This window comes from Polyodon spathula, chromosome 52 (assembly GCF_017654505.1).
Source record: "Polyodon spathula isolate WHYD16114869_AA chromosome 52, ASM1765450v1, whole genome shotgun sequence".
NCBI classification, from domain to species: domain Eukaryota; kingdom Metazoa; phylum Chordata; class Actinopteri; order Acipenseriformes; family Polyodontidae; genus Polyodon; species Polyodon spathula.
Window position 1 is genome coordinate 108381 of NC_054585.1, and position 19436 is coordinate 127816.

General features: G+C 38.9%; 1 protein-coding gene across 7 annotated transcripts in view; it reads left to right on the forward strand.

The window, feature by feature from the left end:
- The window catches only part of golga2 (golgin A2), a 68752-nt gene that overhangs the window by 2193 nt on the left and 47123 nt on the right, over positions 1-19436 (forward strand). For 4 of the 7 annotated variants that reach the window (XM_041239137.1, XM_041239140.1, XM_041239138.1 and 1 more), the window contains exons 2-4: positions 10972-11091; positions 15464-15544; positions 17647-17811. In XM_041239137.1, coding sequence (XP_041095071.1) covers positions 10972-11091; positions 15464-15544; positions 17647-17811 — 366 coding nt within the window. The remainder of the gene's footprint in view (positions 1-10971; positions 11092-15463; positions 15545-17646; positions 17812-19436) is intronic. The other 3 variants (XM_041239142.1, XM_041239139.1, XM_041239144.1) reach the window with 3 other exon arrangements.

Below are 19436 nucleotides of genomic sequence, written 5' to 3' on the forward strand. Positions count from 1 at the left end.
GGTAACTACAGACCAATAAGCCTAACTTCTATTAAAAGTAAATTTATGGATACTATTAAGATCCAAAATGAAAAACTACCTATATGGTAACAGTATCCTAGGAGACAGCCAACATGGTTTTAGGAAACAGAGATTGTGTCTAACTAACCTGCTTGATTTTCTTTTAAGGATGCAACATCGACAGTGGATAACTGCAAAGCATGTGTCATGGTTTATTTAGATTTCCAGAAAGCTGTTGGCAAAATTCTAAAACTAAACGCAGTAGGGACTCAAGGAAATGCATGCACATGGATTAGGGAGTGGTTAACATGTAGAAAACAGAAAGTACTGGTTAGAGGAGAAACCTCAAAATGGACAGGTAATACAAATGTGCATTATAAATACCATATAAGAGATACTGAAATTGAAGAAGGAATCTATGAAAAAGACCTAGGAGTTTATGTTGACTCAGAAATGTCTTCATCTCTAGACAGTGTGGAGAAGCTTTAAAAAAAAAAAAAAAAAAAAAAAAAAGGTCAACAAGATGCTCGGATATATTGTGAAAAATGTTGAATTTAAATCAAGAGAATTACATTAATGACTTGGATTCTGTCATGGTTAGTGAACTTGTTAATTACTATTTGTATAAACAGATGTAGTCAATTTAATATGCATAATAGTTTTGAAAACGTTACTAGCAATGTCACACAGTAATCCACAGCTCCACATGACCATATAGGTAATTTTCCATTTTGGGTCTTATTATAGTTTCCTTAAGTTTACTTATAGTAGAAGTCAGGCTTATTGGTCTGTAGTCGCCTGGTCTGTCTTTTTGGGGATTGGTATTATGTTTGCAACACCTGTCTCGAGACTGTTGCATGGTCTTAGTTAGCGGTTTGGAAATAACTTCTTTCATTTCTTTGAGTACATTGGGAGGATCTCATCCGGCCCAGGGGATTTGTTTATTTTAAGAGCTCCTAGTACCTTTTAAAACTGGATAGGAACAGGTTGACATGTGGTGCATGCTGTCTGTGTCCTCCTTTGTAAAAACTTCTGAAAATCAATAATATATCTTCTGCATGTGTCCAAACCCCAAAAATATAATCTACAAACCGAATGTATTCTAAAGGTTCTCTTTCTGATTTTCTAAGTTATTGTTCTTACCATTTCCCCATCTATGTACTGGCAAAATGCATTTCTAATTTAGATCCTATTGCTGTACCATTGTTTTGTTTGTAATTCTTATTAAATGTAAAGTCAATGGAGGCGTAAGAAATGTTGCTGGCTATCGCCATGTTAAAAAATGTTGCTGTTTTCTTCAAAAGACCTTTGAAATGTGAAATCTACTTCAAAAGTGTGATGCATTTTTTTAACATGGTGAAAGCCAGCACAAACTAGCAATTTCTTACGCCTCCATTGACTCTACATATAATTTTTTTTTTGCCGAACTCTCGTATATACCACAGTGCTTTGCATGCAGTGAGACGGAAGTCTCTATTGAAAGTCAGCGGAGTTGTGTATCTTGTTAAATGGATTTTCTTTTGAAACGCCCTCTCTAATAAACTGCAATATTATTGGCTGAAGCAGTTTTGAGTGAGGGTGGATTTTTATTGGTTAAAATATTAGTGTATTCAGCACAGTGCGAGATTGACAGTTGGAAGTTTGTTTTTTGGGAAGTTTGTCTGGTTGATTGGAAATTAGCCTTTCACATTAATGAATTGACAAATAATGAATCATTAGATTAACAAATACGTTTATGAATTACTGTATGAATTGACGAATTTATGGATGAATTGCTGGACAAATCGTTCATACTGTATAGTTTTGGCACAAATGGCGCTCCATAGTGTTGGATTATCAGTCGTGCTGACTATCGTTTGCACAGGGCGATTTTCTTTTTGGGCATTTTAGGATTTCCTCTTGCTAGGCCTGTTCTTGCATTATGTGGCTGCATGTATTTTTGATATAATGCCTTTAATGTATAGTTTCTCCGCAATTCCCTGAAACTTCTTTTACTGATTTATTGATCTTATTATATATCCGTATTATTTAATTCACGTTCTACAGATGTATGTAGTCATCTGTGTTCATTATCAGTATTCCAGAACCTTTATCTGTTGGTTTTAACAACTCAGTCATAACTTGTTCTTCAGTATTGGTTAAGTAATAAGCTTGATCCGTTCATTTAGTATGTTGTTTTCATGTTTAGGAAGTAGTACTCCGGGAGACACTGTTGAATTCTCAAAATGTTTGTTTTATTTGAAACTACAGAGAATTCCTGTCCAGGGCCAGAATTCATGGCACCAAAATAATAGCCCTACATTTTAGTCTTGGCACTTTCACTGCATATTGTCTATATTGATTAATGTATTTATTTATCGTTTTACTTTTACCAAATATATAGGCTATCCTTCAACATTGCTAATTCTCAGAAAAATGTATGTTTATTTTTGCCCAGTGGGGACCACAAATAGCGTTACTCTCATCAACCAGTATCGAGAGGAACCGTAGTTTCTTGCGCCATTAAGGACCACAATGAGGGTTGTACTGACAGGAAGCGGTGGAGGTGGGATGTAGTCTCCCTCTGTTGCAGGGGACTGGTGTGGCTCTCCCTCACTTGCAGGGGACTGGTGCAGTTCTCGGCATCCTCCCTCTTGGGCTGTGGACGTTCGTGCTCCTGCCGCTCAGGCTGTGGAGGCGAAACCAGCAGGTTTTCTCCCTCTGCTGGTGGGGACTGTAGCAATGGCACCTCTCCCTCTGATGCTGGCTGGAGACGGCAGCGATGGCTCGTCTCCCTATAGCACTTGAAATAGCGGGGCTTCTCCCTCTTACGCTGGAGATGGCAGCTATAGCTCCTCTCCCTCTCTCACTGGAGACAGCAGGGCTTCTCCCTCTTGCACTGGAGATGGCAGCGATGGCTCGTCTCCCTTTGGTGCTGGAGATGGCGGGACCCTTCCCATATCTGCAGCCAGGTAATTGAGCAACATGGCTGCGATGTCTGAGAGGGACGCTGGGTGGTGTTGCTGTTCCCAGGTCTCCCAAAGCTCCCCATCTCGGGCCCACAGCAGGTTAATCGCCACTAGGAGGTCCTTTACCATCCACCCTTCAGGGCCAGTCCCAGATCCCCCTGAATGTTGGCTTTTGAGCGAGCGGGGTTTCTTCCACCGACACTGGATGCTCGGGCTCCTCCCTCTCCTGCCATAGAGGGGGTTGGTTGGGTGCTACATGGCTGACCACACAGCACTGCGAGGTGAAAATGGTGAATGAAATGCGCTGCTGCGCGGTTTATTACCAGAAAATAAGAGTTGTACAAAAACAGGACACTGCACTTGAGCCACAATAAATAGACAAACAAAACGAACAGACAATAACAAACAGTGCACGTACAAACGTGCAACAAACAAACAATACCGTGCTGGTCCTCCAGCACGACATAGTAATTGCTTATTATCTTAAATTAAAGCTTGCTGTAATCTCCTCACTCTCTCCCGTTCTTTCACCCTGAACACACAACCCTGAGGGAGTGACAACATGCTGCTTTTATGCAGCTGTACCGAGACTCGATTGCTGATCAATCATTCAATTGGAGTCTCGGTACAACTGCACGTGAATTAATGAAGTGCTGTTTCCCGTGCTCGGATATTATTATATTTTACCACCACGTGAAGTGCTGTGCAGTCCTCGTGCCAAAATACCAATATACATTTTAAACACTTGTGGTCGTAACCCATATTTATATCCTGTGCATTTTATACATAAACGCCAACATTAACACACTACCTACAACATAAAACACTAATAAACAGTGGGACACACTGCCACACAACATTGAAAAAAGGCACACTTTCTGTAAACTATGCAGGACTGATTTAACGGTGGGACCTGGGAGCAAGAATGATTTGGTAAGCGATCACAAAAACACCAAAAACCCAGCGACGCTCAGAAAACCAGCACTTTAATTAATAACGTATTCCGTTGCCAAGGGAAAAGTGGAGATCAAGAAAGTTACAAATGCAGAGACCTTTACATGCTGTGACTAGTTCATTAAATTTGTAGTAGACCAACGTATTCTGAAGGAGTCAAAGTCACACAAATGGTAAAATAGTTTTCTATTACAATTTCAGCATTAACATTGCTTTAAAAATTCAGATTGACTGATAACATGTTTCATGTACAGCAGTAGTGTATTGTCGTGGAACTTTTCAGGTCCGCAACTTTAAAGAGCCAACTGCACCAGGTGTTCAGAGATATAAAGCTTTATTAGTTTGCGCAAACGAGAACAGCTCAACACATCAGTGTTAGGAAGCCCCAGCAGTGTTCTGCCATACAGAGTTAGCATACAGTAATTATACCTTTACAGAGAGACAGGGTAGTTTCCCTTTCAACTGATAAGCTGGAGCCAGCTCAGTTGGGGCAACAACAACAGGGGGGACAGGTATTTACAAGGTAACACAATAAGGTACAGGAATGGTTCTATGCAGTTATTCCCCTACATTATTAATTTAAAATAGAAGGAAGCTGACAGTGAAATGTTACTGACAGTGGTATTTAGGGATGAGTCAGTGCAGTTGAATACATGATTACATGAAAATAAAAAATGAAAAATTTGTATTAGCTACTAGTAGAAGCAAACACAAGTGACAAGTGTTTAGAATCAGTGTTAAGCCCTGCGCATTCATGTGAATGAGATTGGCTTATTAAACATAATGACCCTAATTAATTATGCAATGCTTGTAACAGAAAAGTTCTACAGTAAACTTATTTTGTTGCCTTATTTTCAGCTAATGTTAACCGATCCCCCGCTTGAGTTCTCCTGTAATGCTGCACACAGCCGCTGCTGCTCGACAGTCGTGAAACAGCTTCCGGGAGCGCGACACCGGCTACCTTTAAATTTGTAAACAAATGGATAGCAAGTGCTAAAAAGGAAATCTAACTTTAGTAACATTGAAATTGGAATGCTAATTTTGCTTTATGTTGAATATAGAAGACGTACTAAATGCTAAGCAGAACAACTCAATGGCCAATGAGAAAACAGCAGGACTGCAGTACAATGTAAAACATCTACTGTTCACTTTCTGTTAATGAATGGAGTAATGTCAGCATTTGCACTGGCCATTAAAAGGGCAAGCAGGTATGTTCCTTGTATTTAATTATGTAGAGGTTATTGAATAAGCAAGTAACTTGAACAAAGAAATCTCGTCTTGGACATTGTTTGTACACTTTGTGAACCTGGCTGGAGAGTGAACTTAAACTTTAGCAGCCTGCACTTTTTATACTGTGCTGTAGTACACATACCTATTTGCCTTTTATTCTTTTATTTGAATAGACTAAAATGTTGGCCCTGTGTATTTGAATAGGAAACTATGTGAAATTCCTATCCCTCGTGAAATTATTTGTCAGCCACATGTGCAGTGTAATGAAAAACATTGCAGTACTACGTTGTTGTGTATTTTTTTTGTTTTTTCTTTTTATGAAGGACTTATTTCATTTTTTCTTGTTAAAGTAGGTGCTATAGCTCGTCCTTTGACGAGGTCAATGTGCAGTACCAAACTTGGCCTTCAGGTTTGTTGTGATGAAAGTAACAACGTGCTGTTGCGCAAACTCAAATACACTGGACCTGTTTACAAAGTATTGTGGCTGCTGCCAAATCAGCCACCTACAACTAGAGTACAATAAGAACCACAGGGACCAAGAGAGAATTGGATTGTGAAGCATGTCCTGTTTGTTTTTCTCTTGATAGTGTTTCTTTTTAAAAGCAACTAGCAGCAGCGTATCACAGTAATAATAATAAAGTAGAATAGTCACATGCCTTTTGTCTCATGTAGCTATTCACTTCAATTCAGGCCACTAAGATTTCAGTTTACAAAAGTTCCCTTTTTTTGAAAACTCAGTGTTGACCAGTATTGATATACTTTAAATGTATAATTGTACAAAGTTATCACGATCTTCGCAACAGAAAGAACAATGACAGGTGGGTTATTTAAACAATTGTAGCAGCACAGGGGGACGTGTAACGCTATGTTTTTCGGAACCCAGCTGCTTGCTGTTAAGGCAGTGGCATACAAAGTGTGTAATTGTCTGTACGTCGCATTGTCTGACATTTTGATTGATAAATTACAAAGTAAAAATGGTCAGAGTGTTGAGACTGTGTAAACACTTTGGGTTTCAAGTAATACATAAGAACATAAGAAAGTTTACAAACGAGAGGAGCCCATTCGACCCATCTTGCTCGTTTGGTTGTTAGTAGCTTATTGATCCCAGAATCTTATCAAGCAACTTCTTGAAGGATCCCAGGGTGTCAGCGTCAATAACATTACGGGGGAGTTGATTCCAGACCCTCACGATTCTCTGTGTAAAAAAGTGCCTCCTATTTTCTGTTCTGAATGCCCCTTTGTCTAATCTCCATTTGTGACCCCTGGTCCTTGTTTCTTTTTTCAGGTTGAAAAAGTCCCTTGGGTCGACATTGTCAATACCTTTTAGAATTTTGAATGCTTGAATTAGGTCACCGCGTAGTCTTCTTTGTTCAAGACTGAATAGATTCAATTCTTTTAGCCTGTTTGCATATGACATGCCTTTTAAACCCGGAATAATTCTGGTTGCTCTTCTTTGCACTCTTTCTAAAGCAGCAATATCTTTTTTATAGGGAGGTGACCAGAACTGAACACAATATTCAAGATGAGGTCATACTAGTGCATTGTACAATTTTAACATTACTTCCCTTGATTTAAATTCAACACTTTTCACAATATATCCGAGCATCTTGTTGGCCTTTTTTTATAGCTTCCCCACATTGTCTAAATGAAGACATTTCTGAGTCAACAAAGACTCCTAGGTCTTTTTCATAGATTCCTTCTCCAATTTCAGTATCTCCCATATGATATTTATAATGCTCATTTTTATTTCCTGCATGCAGTACCTTACACTTTTCTCTATTAAATGTCATTTGCCATGTGTCTGCCCAGTTCTGAGTCTTGTCCAGATCATTTTGAATGACCTTTGCTGCTGCAACAGTGTTTGCCACTCCTCCTATTTTTGTGTCGTCTGCTTACTGTACCAGAATCTAAATCATTAATGTAGATTAGGAATAGCAGAGGACCTAATACTGATCCATGTGGTACACCACTGGTTACCACACTCCATTCTGAGGTTTTTCCTCTAATCAGTACTTTCTGTTTTCTACATGTTAACCACTCCCTAATCCATGTACCTGTGTTTCCTTGAATCCCTACTGCATTCAGTTTAAGAGTTAATCTTTTGTGTGGGACTTTATCAAAAGCTTTCTGGAAATCTAAATAAACCATGTCATATGCTTTGCAATTATCCATTACCGAAGTTGCATCCTCAAAAAAATCAAGCAAGTTAGTTAGACACGATCTCCCTTTCCTAAAACCATGTTGACTGTCTCCCAGGACCCTGTTACCATATAGGTAATTTTCCATTTTGGATCTTATTATAGTTTCCATAAGTTTGCATTTAATAGAAGTCAGGCTTACTGGACTGTAGTTACCTGGTTCAGTTTTGTTTCCCTTTTTGTGGATCGGTATTACGTTTGCAATTTTCCAGTCTGTCGGTACCACCCCTGTGTCAAGAGACTGTTGCATGATCTTGGTTAGCGGTTTGTAAATAACTTCTTTCATTTCTTTGAGTACTATTGGGAGGATCTCATCCGGCCCAGGGGATTTGTTTATTTTAAGAGCTCTTAGTCCCTTTAACACTTCTGCCTCAGTTATGCTAAAGTTATTTAAAACTGGATAGGAACTGAATGACATGTGGGGCATGTTGTCAGTATCTTCCTTTGTAAAAACTTGTGAAAAGTAATCATTTAATATATTTGCTGTTTTTTTTTTTCTTCATCTACGATTTTGCCATTTGTATCTCTTAGACATTTAACCTCCTCTTTGAATGTTCTCTTGCTGTTTTAATATTGGAAAAACATTTTGGAATTGGTTTTAGCCCCCTTAGCAATGTTCATTTCTATTTCTCTCTTGGCCTTTCTAACTTCCTTTTTGACTTGTGTTTGCAGTTCTGTGTACTCTTTCTGTGTACTTTCTTTTTGGTCCTTTTTTAATGCTCTATAAAGTGCCTTTTTTCGCTGAATATTTTTTTTAATTGATCTATTAAACCATTTTGGCAATTTAGTTTTACATTTAGATTTGTCTACTTTAGGGATGTAATTGTTTTGCGCCTCTAGTACTACATTTTTGAAGAACAGCCATCCTTTTCTGTGGATGTTTTCTCTATTTTACTCCAATCTACTTCTGTTAGTCTCTGTTTCATACCTTCATAGTTTGCTTTTCTAAAATTGTAAACCTTAGCTTTAGTCATTACTTTTGGGGTTTTAAAAGGCACTTCAAATGAGACCATGTTGTGGTCTGAGTTTGCCAGTGGTTCTCTGACCTCTGTTTTAGTTATTCTATCTTCGTTATTTGAAAAGACTAAATCAAGGCATGCCTCCCCTCTAGTCGGTGCCTTGACAAATTGTGTTAGGAAGCAGTCATTTGTCATTTCCACCATTTCTATTTCATCCTTCATGCTCCCCACTGGGTTTTCCTATTTTATTTGGGGAAGTTGAAATCTCCCATTAGTATGGCTTCTCCTTTGCTACATGCATTTCTATTGTCATTGTATAACAGATTATTTTGCTCACCATCTGAATTTGGCGGTCTATAGCATGCTCCTGTTATTATGCCCTTTGAATACCCACAAATAATATATTCGTCCCCATCACTCTCAGACAACCAAGTTTCTGTAACCCCTATCACATCATAGTTACTTGTTAGTGCAGTAGCTTCAAGTTCTAAAATTGTTTCTGATACTTCTAGCATTTAGATAAATACATTTAATGGTTGTCTTACCTGAGTTGTTGTCCTTGTTTTGATGCGGTCTCCCTTCTGTTTTTTTGTTCATTTCTCCCCCCTTCCTTTCTAGTTTAAATGCTTCTGAACCTGCTCGAGGATCTTTTCTCCAAGTAGATGGGTTCCCTTTTTATTTAAGTGCAGTCCATCCCATCTATACAGATAGTCCTCGTAGAATGTGGTCCAATGATCAAGATAGGTGAAGCCTTCCCATGTGCACTATGTCTTCAGCTATGCGTTTTAGATTATTTCCAGCTGTCCATATGGTCCTTTGCAAGGTGCCGGCAGTATCCCAGAAAATACCACAGTTTTGGTCTTGTCTTTTAATTTCCTTCCTAGCTCTCTGAATTTGTTTTGCAGGGATTTTGGTCTGTCTCTTCCAATGTTGTTTGTACCGATGTGGACAACTACTACCAGGTTGTCTCCTGTTCATTCTAGGAGCCTGTCCACGTTCTCAGTGATGTGCTTGACAGAGGCTCTCGGGAGGCAGCACGCTGTTGTAGTAAGGGGGTCCAAACTGCGAACTGAACTTGCTGTGTTTCTCAATATGGAGTCCCCAGCAGTGCTGACCTCCCTTCTTTTTGCTGTCGTGTCACCACTGTCAGTGGGGTCCTGGATGTTTTTCCTTTCGTTCTCTTGTTGTTGGTTTTGCTCATCAAAAAGCAGAGACCCTTTAAATCAGTCAATAGCTTACAGTATTTAAAGCAGTGTTATACAATATTAGGATTTTTCTGTTATGAAGAGTTTTAAATGCTACATTTTATCTGCATATTTGAAATGACCTAGTGATATAGTTCTGAGTAGAAAAATAAATGTTGCTCTCAACTTGTGAGGTTGCTAGAGCAGGTCATTTACATTGTACAGCAGAAACCAGGGTGCTACGAGGCTCTTTCTATTGAATGACCTGCACACCGCGAGCGCTTCCTAACAGTGCAGAGCTGCCTCGCTGGAGGTCCAAAATGGCCGACCTGCATTATCAGTGCGATGGCTGCAGATTGATTTTTTTCAAAGATGGATTTGAATGCCAAACGTGTGTTAAGTAATATTTTTGTAGTCATTTTGGCTTTTTAAAACTGATTATGGTACTTTTTATAAGTAATGATTATTTTAGAAAAGGAAGCATGGACAATTTATTAACTTGAGAAATGTGATTTGTGCTTGAAGATGCTAAGCCAAAAAAGTTTCAGTAACTTTACATGACAAAAATACAGTAGTAGTAATTAATTAAAAAAATACAAACATTTTCAAAACTTGCTTAGGATCAGAGCCATTTTCTCCAGTTTTTTTACTGATAGATCTGTGGCTGTAACTAACAAAGTGTTTTTAGAAAAAAAAACATTCAATGTAAAAAAAAAAAAAATATATATATATATTTTAGCATGGCCTGACAGTGCACAATTAAACTTCAACATGTAGGGAACATGGGGAAAAAAAATAACAAATGGGATAATAAATAAGGGAATTATGGCCACGTATACAAAATGTTCAAAAGAAAACAAAAACCCATTCAAATTATTCACCCCAGGCACCCTGATCATGTGGCACAAGATGGGGCAGTTCACTGTAGCTTAAATGGCCAGCAAGGTGGCAACCAGGGCTACATACCCCTTGTCTCGTGCTTCTGTTCCACAAACACGAAGAACAAATATATATATTTATTTATCGGAAAATAGGTGCTTGTGCCTTCGATGCCGCCATTTCTCATGTTTTGTAAAGATTTTGTGTGAAAATGTTTGTTTACTACACGTGGTTGGTCTGTTTATCCGTGCCGCAGCAACATTCTAAAACACTCTCATTCAAGAATCTCCTACTATGGTCATCTACCGGAAATACACAAGTAGGACCTCGTTTGAAAACCCTGTCTCACAGGGCCTGAGTAAAAAGAGTTGGAGCCAGGTCGCTGGTGGGATATTTAACATTGGACAGACCCTAAATAGTTAAAGCAACTGTTTTAATACACAGTGTGCATTGCTGCTATTGTGAAACTGATCGCTTCTAACAGACTGTTCAGTAACTGCTAACATGTTATGGGGCGCCAATTGAGAGCGATGTGCTATTGAACGCACTCCAGGTTGTCATTTTCGTGTCATGCACCTTGCATTTTCATTTATGGTATTTCTCTTTTGCTTCCTAACAGCTAAAGGAGTATCAGCAGAAAACCACCCCATTATCAAATGCAGGGATCAAGAAAAAGAGGAAGGTGCGAGACGAGAGCCGTCCAGACACCCCCTCCAATGACAGACACTCTCCTGATAACGTGAGTCAAGTAGGAATTCCTTATGAGCAATAGCTTATCTTGCCATGCTCTTTAAATAAAATGCTACTGCGTGTTTATTAAAGTACTTTGCTAATTTCTGTTTTATTCACCCTCTTTTTTTCATTTCTGTACTGTGTTTCATTAGATTTTGCAGTGTAATATGTCAGAGTTTTACAATTGAACACTTATACAGGTAACCACATCCTTGTAGGCCTAGAACATTTCGATTTTGCATGAGCTGAAATAGATCTTGTACTTCATAACATTTCAATTACAAAGTAACGAACAGTGGAATTTGGCATTTAAAATTTGAAATAGCAGCACAAACTATTACTAATAAGTGAAAATGTTTTTCGTTTTTCTCCCATAAAATGGTGTACTGTACACAGGCATTCTTTATATAGGCACAACTTCCGAAATTAGGTAAGGGACACTGCGGTACAGTCTGTTATCACGTGTGGACCTTCACTTGCCAATATTGAGCTAAAAATAAATGTGTCGTCTATTTGGCAGCTTCCCAATCAAAGTACTGTACGTATTTATAAATGTTTTTATTAGAAGATGTGATGACTTCTTGCCCAAAGTACAATTTTAACTCTTAAGTTCTGTGTCTTCAAAAACGTCGTGATCAAAGTGGTAGCCCATATTTTAAAAATATTTTTATAATTCCACGTTGCTGGTAAAACTGAGAAATTTGAAGGTGAAACAATATTCATGATTCAGATGCTATAATCTCAGAGCTGAAGGGCATGTATGAAATGAATTTGTGTGGTTGTAATTTCATGGAGAGGCCAGTACTGCTGTACCCAAGGCGGATTTACACCCCAGGGCAAGGTTCTTTGATGGGGTTTGCGTTGGTAGCTTGCATTACTGCTGTACCAGCTACCTGTTTTCACTGTTGACAATCAAGTATTTGTTATTGGTCTCTTACCTCATTATGAAGCAGAAAAAGACTTTGCACAATTGTTTCCTGACTTTCCTAAAATAACTTGACTAAAAATGTGATTACAGATATGTGAGCGATCATTTCAATGGATAGGGTAGGGGCTGATGTTTACTTCCTGGTAGTTTCAATATCCCAGGCACTCCACAAATCTGGGCTGTGTGGTAGGGTAGCAAGAAGGAAGCCATTACTCAAGAAAGCCCCCCTTGAATCCTGTTTGAAGTATGCAAAAAAACACTTGCAAGACTCTGTAGCCATGGAACTTTGGCCTAAATGCAAAGTGTTATGTTTGGCGCAAACCCAACACAGTGCATCAACCCTAGAACACCATCCCTACTCTGAAGCGTGGTGGTGGCAACATCATGTTATGGGGATGTTTCTCATCGGCAGGGACTGGGACACTTGTCAGGATAGAAGGGAAAATGAATGGAGCAAAATACAGAGAAGTCCTTGAGGAAAACCTGCAAGAAAGATGAAACTGGGACGGAAGTTCACCTTTCAGCATGACAACAACCCCGAAGATTTTCGATATGAAAGCTCTTTAAGCCACATTTTTCTAATGGGCAAATCAGCTTACAGTCATCGGTGCCAGTTCTGCTCTGTTGCATTTGAATCACAGACAACTGCGCATGCGTTTATTCATGTACAGTATGTGAAGGGAAAGTTAGAAAAAGATCGATTTTCAGGCAAACGCTGAAGATTTACTGATGGCTGGAGTTTAATAACGATACTAGTCAAATTAGTTGTTCAGTCTGCAGTGTCTGCACAACCGTAGTTTGCAAACCACTGTTACAACACAACTTTGGGAGAAAAAAAAAAAAAAAAAAGATGATTGTGATTTGTTCAAGTTGCTACTTGAACCCTGTCATGTTAGCTACTTGCTCGACTTTTTTTTTTTTTTTGGTGTAAGAATTTGAGCAAAACTAATAATGATCTGCCTATTGTGTGTTTTGATGTTTGGGGGGGGGGGGGGGGGGGGGAGATAACACTGAATTACAAAAGGGCAATGGTCATTGAAATGTCTGTATAAATTAGGAATTTATTTATATTGAAGACATGAATTTTTTTTCTTTTTTTTTTTAATTGAGTGACCAATTATTTGTATTTATTCCCCCCCCGTTTGCCCGTCATTAACCAATGATACAGTACATCTCTTTCCTGGCTTAGTGCTGGGAGGTGCGCAGTAAAAAGAATGGCAACAATAATACATAATGGTAATTAGTTAGTTTCTCCTAGGACTGTAGTAATTAACAAGAAATGTAATGTTTGTTAATGTTCTTTTTTCTCTCTGCATCTGTGAGTAGAAAATTATTGTGATTCTGAACTCCATTGTAGATTTCATCATTGATATTTTATTTTTAGATAGAGCAGCTGGGTACTCCTATTTTCCTTAAGCACTAAGCATTCAGTTATAATAGAATCAACAATCGATACAAATGTTCGGTTAATATAGCTTCTCTTATGATACCACTCCTTATTCCTTAACCTATCAATTACATGCTGTTGCATATTTTTCAACCGATCATATCACTGAGCACATATTACCTTAAGTGAATATAAAATCAAAGCCTCTTTTGATGTTTTACACACAGTCATAACGTCATAGTTGAGGGAAGGAAGGAGAGTATAAGTTGTTATCTCTGAGAAAACACATGGTCTACTATAAATTGCCATATGATGCTCTTCAAAGCTTTCTCCTTATGTTTTGTCTTTCCTGCTCCAACAATCAATATTAAACCCATTAAACTAACCCTAAAACCCAAATAGTAACTCAATCTAAAACCCAGTTAATTTTGTAAACTATAGTTTCTGAAAGTGTGTGTTTCTCCAACAAGGATGAGATTAGAAAGAATTAAATTGAATTGTGACAAAATGGGCCAGCTGATGCTGAGCAAGTTTGTGAGTGGGTTGTAGATTAGATGTGTGGCAACGATGGACGGGCTTAAGCCCGGAACAGACAGGCGCTGCACGGCACTGCTGGACATTTTCACGGTGCGATACTGCTAGTCCACACCCGGACACACAGTAGTGGTATGCACTACACCACTGACTCTTCTTATATTGTAGAAAAATTTAATGTACAGTAGTTGTGTACACACTGTAGGCTATGTACTCAAATATAATTTTACATATATGGCCAGAAGTTTTGCATCACTTAGTAGAACATTAGGATGCAGACATAATGGCAAAAAACCCCGCAAAAAACTATATGAACATAATTTTTAGATTATTTTATATCATGCAATCAAGGAAACTACAAAATATTGCAAGTCTGCCGGAAACTACAATAGTAGTACAGTATTTCATGTTGGAAATGCCACATTTTTCAATTTTTGTAATACTACAAAGTGATATGTAATTCAATAAGTTAACATAACATTCTTAATTCGATAGGGTGTGATGCAAAACATTTGGCCATAGCTGTAATGCCCCCCATATAGTCGACTAAATAAAACCACTGGTTTGTTTTTTACACTTCACAAGTGAACATTTAGGTGACATTTAATTCTGGGTTTCTAACAAATCTGTGAATTATTTATTTTTTTTACACTTGGCAAGTCAACATTTAGCTAACATTTCTAACAAATAAATCAGTGAAAAAATACATTAGTTCAGCAATTACATCTAAAAAATAAATAAATAAAAATGTCTGATTTTTAAAAAAAAAAAATAATAATTTAATTGCTAGCTACCGGTATATCTGAAGCTGACATGCAAACCCATGGCCATTGACACATTTGATTTGGCATTGTTCGTCAATGGCTCATTTGAAAGGTAAGAACTTGGACTAATTGGTTGTCATTTTATATATTTAAAAAGTTCTATCCTTTTTTAAAGCATTTTTACAGAAATTTAGTCAGTCGCGCCCCGCTTACTGACTCTCCGCGCGCCCCACTTTGCGCACCACTGATCTATGTGCTGGTGTTTGAAATGAGTGATCGACTTAGTAAAGAAACACACGATACATTGCTGACAATATTTAGTAAAAATAGTAGAACTGCAGAAATAATAAAAAATTAGTCAAAAAAATGATAACAGTATCAAATTGGCTACAAGGGGTATTATTATCAGGGGTGATGTATAAAATAGTGACCTGCCTGCCCTTGTATGAAATATGGGAGGGATCAGACACTTCAGGGTGCTTGGATACCTCTGTAGACGACACGTATTGAATGAGAAATTACACAATGCAATAATGAATTGCAGTTCTCTGGATCTGTAACTAATCTCGTGTTTTAAGGAGAGAAAGTTTTGAATGCATGTTCTGTTACTAAACGCATGGTTCCGGTGACTCAATCAATTTGCTGATCCTCTGCAGATAGGAATGAGAGTGCTCTGCAGCATATCTCTCCCAGCACTTTGGCTTGTCCCTTCTTATCACTCTTTCTGAGCTCTTTCATTTCTCTTCATTTTCTTACCCTCTTCCAGATTCAGAACATTCTGAAGGTGTTGGTGTCTGATCTCTGTCTCTCTAATGGGGTAACACTACCTCCATTGGATGAAGGCCAGGTGAGGTCTCTATAGCTGGATTTCTCTTGCCCACTGCATGCTTACATTTCATCAGGTGACTAACTGGATTGCTAGAACTTTTTTGGGTAGCCTGCGTTTTTGCTCAGGTTAAGGTTTTCACCTTTTTGAATTGGAATTGTCTTTATTTTTTCTATCTGGTGCTGTGTGTTTAGTGAGTATTTTACAATCTGTTTGCTGTTTTGTTTGTCTTGCATGGTTTGTGAGCATTGTGCCTTGGGTTTAGACTCCAGAGGGTTTCTTCCTGCTTAATATTTTGAAGATAAACAGTTAGTAGGACTGAGACTTGCCATACCCTCCTAATAATTATGCTCCCTGTCCTCCAGTCCCTCCACAGATTTAAAACTGGGAAGAAGATGTAAGATGTACAGGAAATCTGTATTGATGGAATCTTAAACAAACCACCCTGGCTGTTCCTTCAACTACAACAATATTCACAAACTCAAACACTGATAATATTTAGCAGCCTACTCATTCAAATAATATGGTTGCAATTATGTGGTTGACACTGGAAAAGTGCAGTTTCTTTGTGCTGCTTCTACCTCGTTTAAGTAATCAAGATGGAAGTGTGTTGTAATTTATTATTTTTTAAATCACTATCACTAATTTTTTTCCCTTGTGTCCAAATGCTTTCCTCTGCTATCTCTTTTAACCCCTGACTTCTTTGGGCAATGTAACAGGTGGTGGCAGCCTACTTAATTCCTCTTGGAAGGCAAGAAATAAATATGTTGCAGCAAATGGTCATTGCAGCCATGTGATGTGGTGCAGTTCACACAGCCACTGTACGTTTTAAGGGTATTTTGTGGATAGGGTGTTGAGCCATTGATCTTGCACTAACTAGTCTGGAGTTTATTTCTTTTTTTCTCATTCCATTCATAGGGGCTAGACTGAATAATACAGTGAGCCTCGCATACAATATTGATTCAGTGCTTTCCTTTTTCCTAAGAGAGACTGGGAGTGGCAAATTAATTAGAAATGGCAATGAAAAACGAATCTGTTATTCCTATAAACATGATTCCAAACCCTTATTATGGAAGGCTCCCCGCCTCCCCTGTCTTTGATGCTTTTCAGTGGCACAATCAGACCCCTGCACATTTTTTCTTAAGGATGTAAGGTTCCCAGAAATGCAAAAATTTACCTTTTCATAATTTTACACTACGATTTATCAGAGCCTTTAGCTGAGATGCTTGGGAACAGATGCTCGGATCTCATCCAACAGATGCTGGCATCTCTTCTGTTATGAAGATGGTTAGACCTACAGTTCAGAACCATAAGAGTGTGGGTGGGGGATGACACATCAAATGGTAGGATCAATAACATGTCTTACACGACTTAAAACTGTCTCACTAGATAAAGAATAAAATGCTTGGCCAATAGTTGTTGTGAGAGACAGTAGTAACCTTGTGTTTGGTTACTAAACTAATTTTGCGAGTAATGTGTGGCACCGGGGACGCGAGTACTGTACTAACTCTGCGGCCCCATGTGTGTAACTGGGGTTTAACTTTTGAATAGTTTACTTTCAGGGATTTTTTTTTCATATCCTGCTAAAATATACGGAGGGTATGTCAGGGAGAAGGATCCTGCAGCGGTACCTCCCTTTTAGTGGGAGCAGCGTGGAGCAGCTTGTTTTAGAACTTTTATTAACTTAGCTGCTTTTTACCCCAGTGTGTGTTTTTTTTGCTTTTTTTTGCATTCTTGGTACAGACACTTGGTTTACCCTGAAGCAACCCTGCGCTGGGTGATTCCATTGCTGCTAGTGGCAGCCACCTGCAATTGCAACTTGGCTTGCCTTAACTTGTAAATTAAACCTAGGCGCCTGTGCCATCAGAACGACAGTCTCTCTTTCTCTCTCTCTCTCTCTCTCTCTGTCTGGATCCCCACAATATACCCTTTTACTGTTACTTAGGTACTTATTCTTTAATGCCAAATAAGGTTCCAATCAGTGATAAAATATAAAACAGGAAAGTAAGACAGGAAAATGTTCTGTTATGTGAATTGTCTGTCCATTGCTAAAATGTGCTCCTCATGTTGGCCAGCAGCTTGTGTGAGTGGTTGTGAATGTTTGTGCTGTGTTTCCCTGGCAGGCCTACACTGATGGTGAAGTGGACAGCCCCCCCAGTGGACAGCTGGCTAAGGACATGCCTGCTGTGTTGATTCACTCTTCCATTGTGTCTAACAGCAGCAGCAGCACTAGTGCTACTAACTCTGAGTGTGTAACCTCGTTGCTTCACAGTGAACTCACCTTGCAGGTTTGTCTGTGTCTGTCTGCTGCTTAAAGTGCTGATGATTCAGCCTATTTTAGAACTGATTCAGGCTATTTGGAATATAAGAATTCCCCAATCCTTGTCGATTTAGCTCAAAGGAGAAACCAGTCTCTCCTCTCTTTCTCTCTCGAGCTTGCAAAAGTATTCAGACCCCTGACCAATTCTCTCATATTACTGAATTACAAATGGTACATTGAAATTTCATTCTGTTTGATATTTTATTTTAAAACAATTAAACTCAGAATCAATTATTGTAAGGTGACATTGGTTTTATGTTGGGAAATATTTAAGAAAAATAAAAAACTGAAATATCTTGCTTGCATAAGTATTCAACCCCTGTGCTGTGGAAGCTCCCAGTTTGCACAGATGAAAGATATTGCCCTAACAAGGACAAAATTACCTTACCTTTGGCCTCCTCCTGTGAACCATTAAAGTTACTGTCACATTTTCTGGATAAAAACCCCACTGTTGAAGGATCATATGTAAGGCTGTGAATCTGAAGGAAAATGAAGACCAAAGACCATTCTACAGAAGTTAGAGATAAAGTAATACAAATGCATATATTAGGGAAAGGGTACAAAATAATATCCAAGTGTTTGGATATCCCAGTGAGCACAGTTGGATCAATAATCAGGAAGTGGAAGCTGTATCACACCACCCAGGCACTGCCAAGAAAAGGCCGTCCCTCAAAACTCAGTGCTCAAACAAGGAGACTTGTGAGAGAAGCCACAGAGAGGCCAACAATCACTTTGAAGGCGCTACAGAGTTCATTGGCTGGGAGTGGAGTAATGGTGCACCAGTCAACCATATCAAGAGCTCTGCATAACACTGGCCTGTATGGGAGGATGGCAAGAAAGAAGCCATTACTCAAAAAGTGCCATCTGAAAGCACGTCTGGAGTTTGCCAGAAAGCATGGAGTGACCCAGCTGCGATGTGGGGAAAAGGTTTTGTGGTCAGATGAGACCAAGATAGAGCTTTTTGGCCAAAACTCAAAGCGCTATGTGTGGTGCAAACCTAACACTGCCCATGCCTCAAGACACACCATCCCTACAGAGAAATATGGTGGTGGCAGCATCATGCTGTGGGGATGCTTCTCATCAGCAGGGACTGGGCATCTTGTTACAATTGAAGGAAGAATGGATGGAGCAAAATACAGGAAAATACTGCAAGAGAATCTGCTTCAGTCCGCTAAAAAACTGAAGCTTGGGAGGAAATTCACCTTTCAGCAGGACAATGATCCCAAGCACAAGGCCAAAGCAACATTGGAGTGGCTCAAGAACAAAAAGGTGAATGTCCTACAGTGGCCCAGTCAAAGTCCTGATCTCAATCCCATTGAGAATCTGTGGCACTATTTGAAAATTGCGGTCCACAAGCGTCGTCCAACCAACCTGAACAACCTGGAGCAAATCTGCCAAGAAGAATGGGCCAAAATCACTCCGACACTGTGCAAAGCTGGTACATACTTACCCCAAAAGACTTAAAGCTGTTATTGCAGCGAAAGGTGGCTCTACCAAATATTAATGTGTGGGGGTTGAATACTTATGCAAGCAAGATATTTCAGTTTTTTATTTTTCTTAAAAATATTTCCCAACATAAAACCAATGTCACCT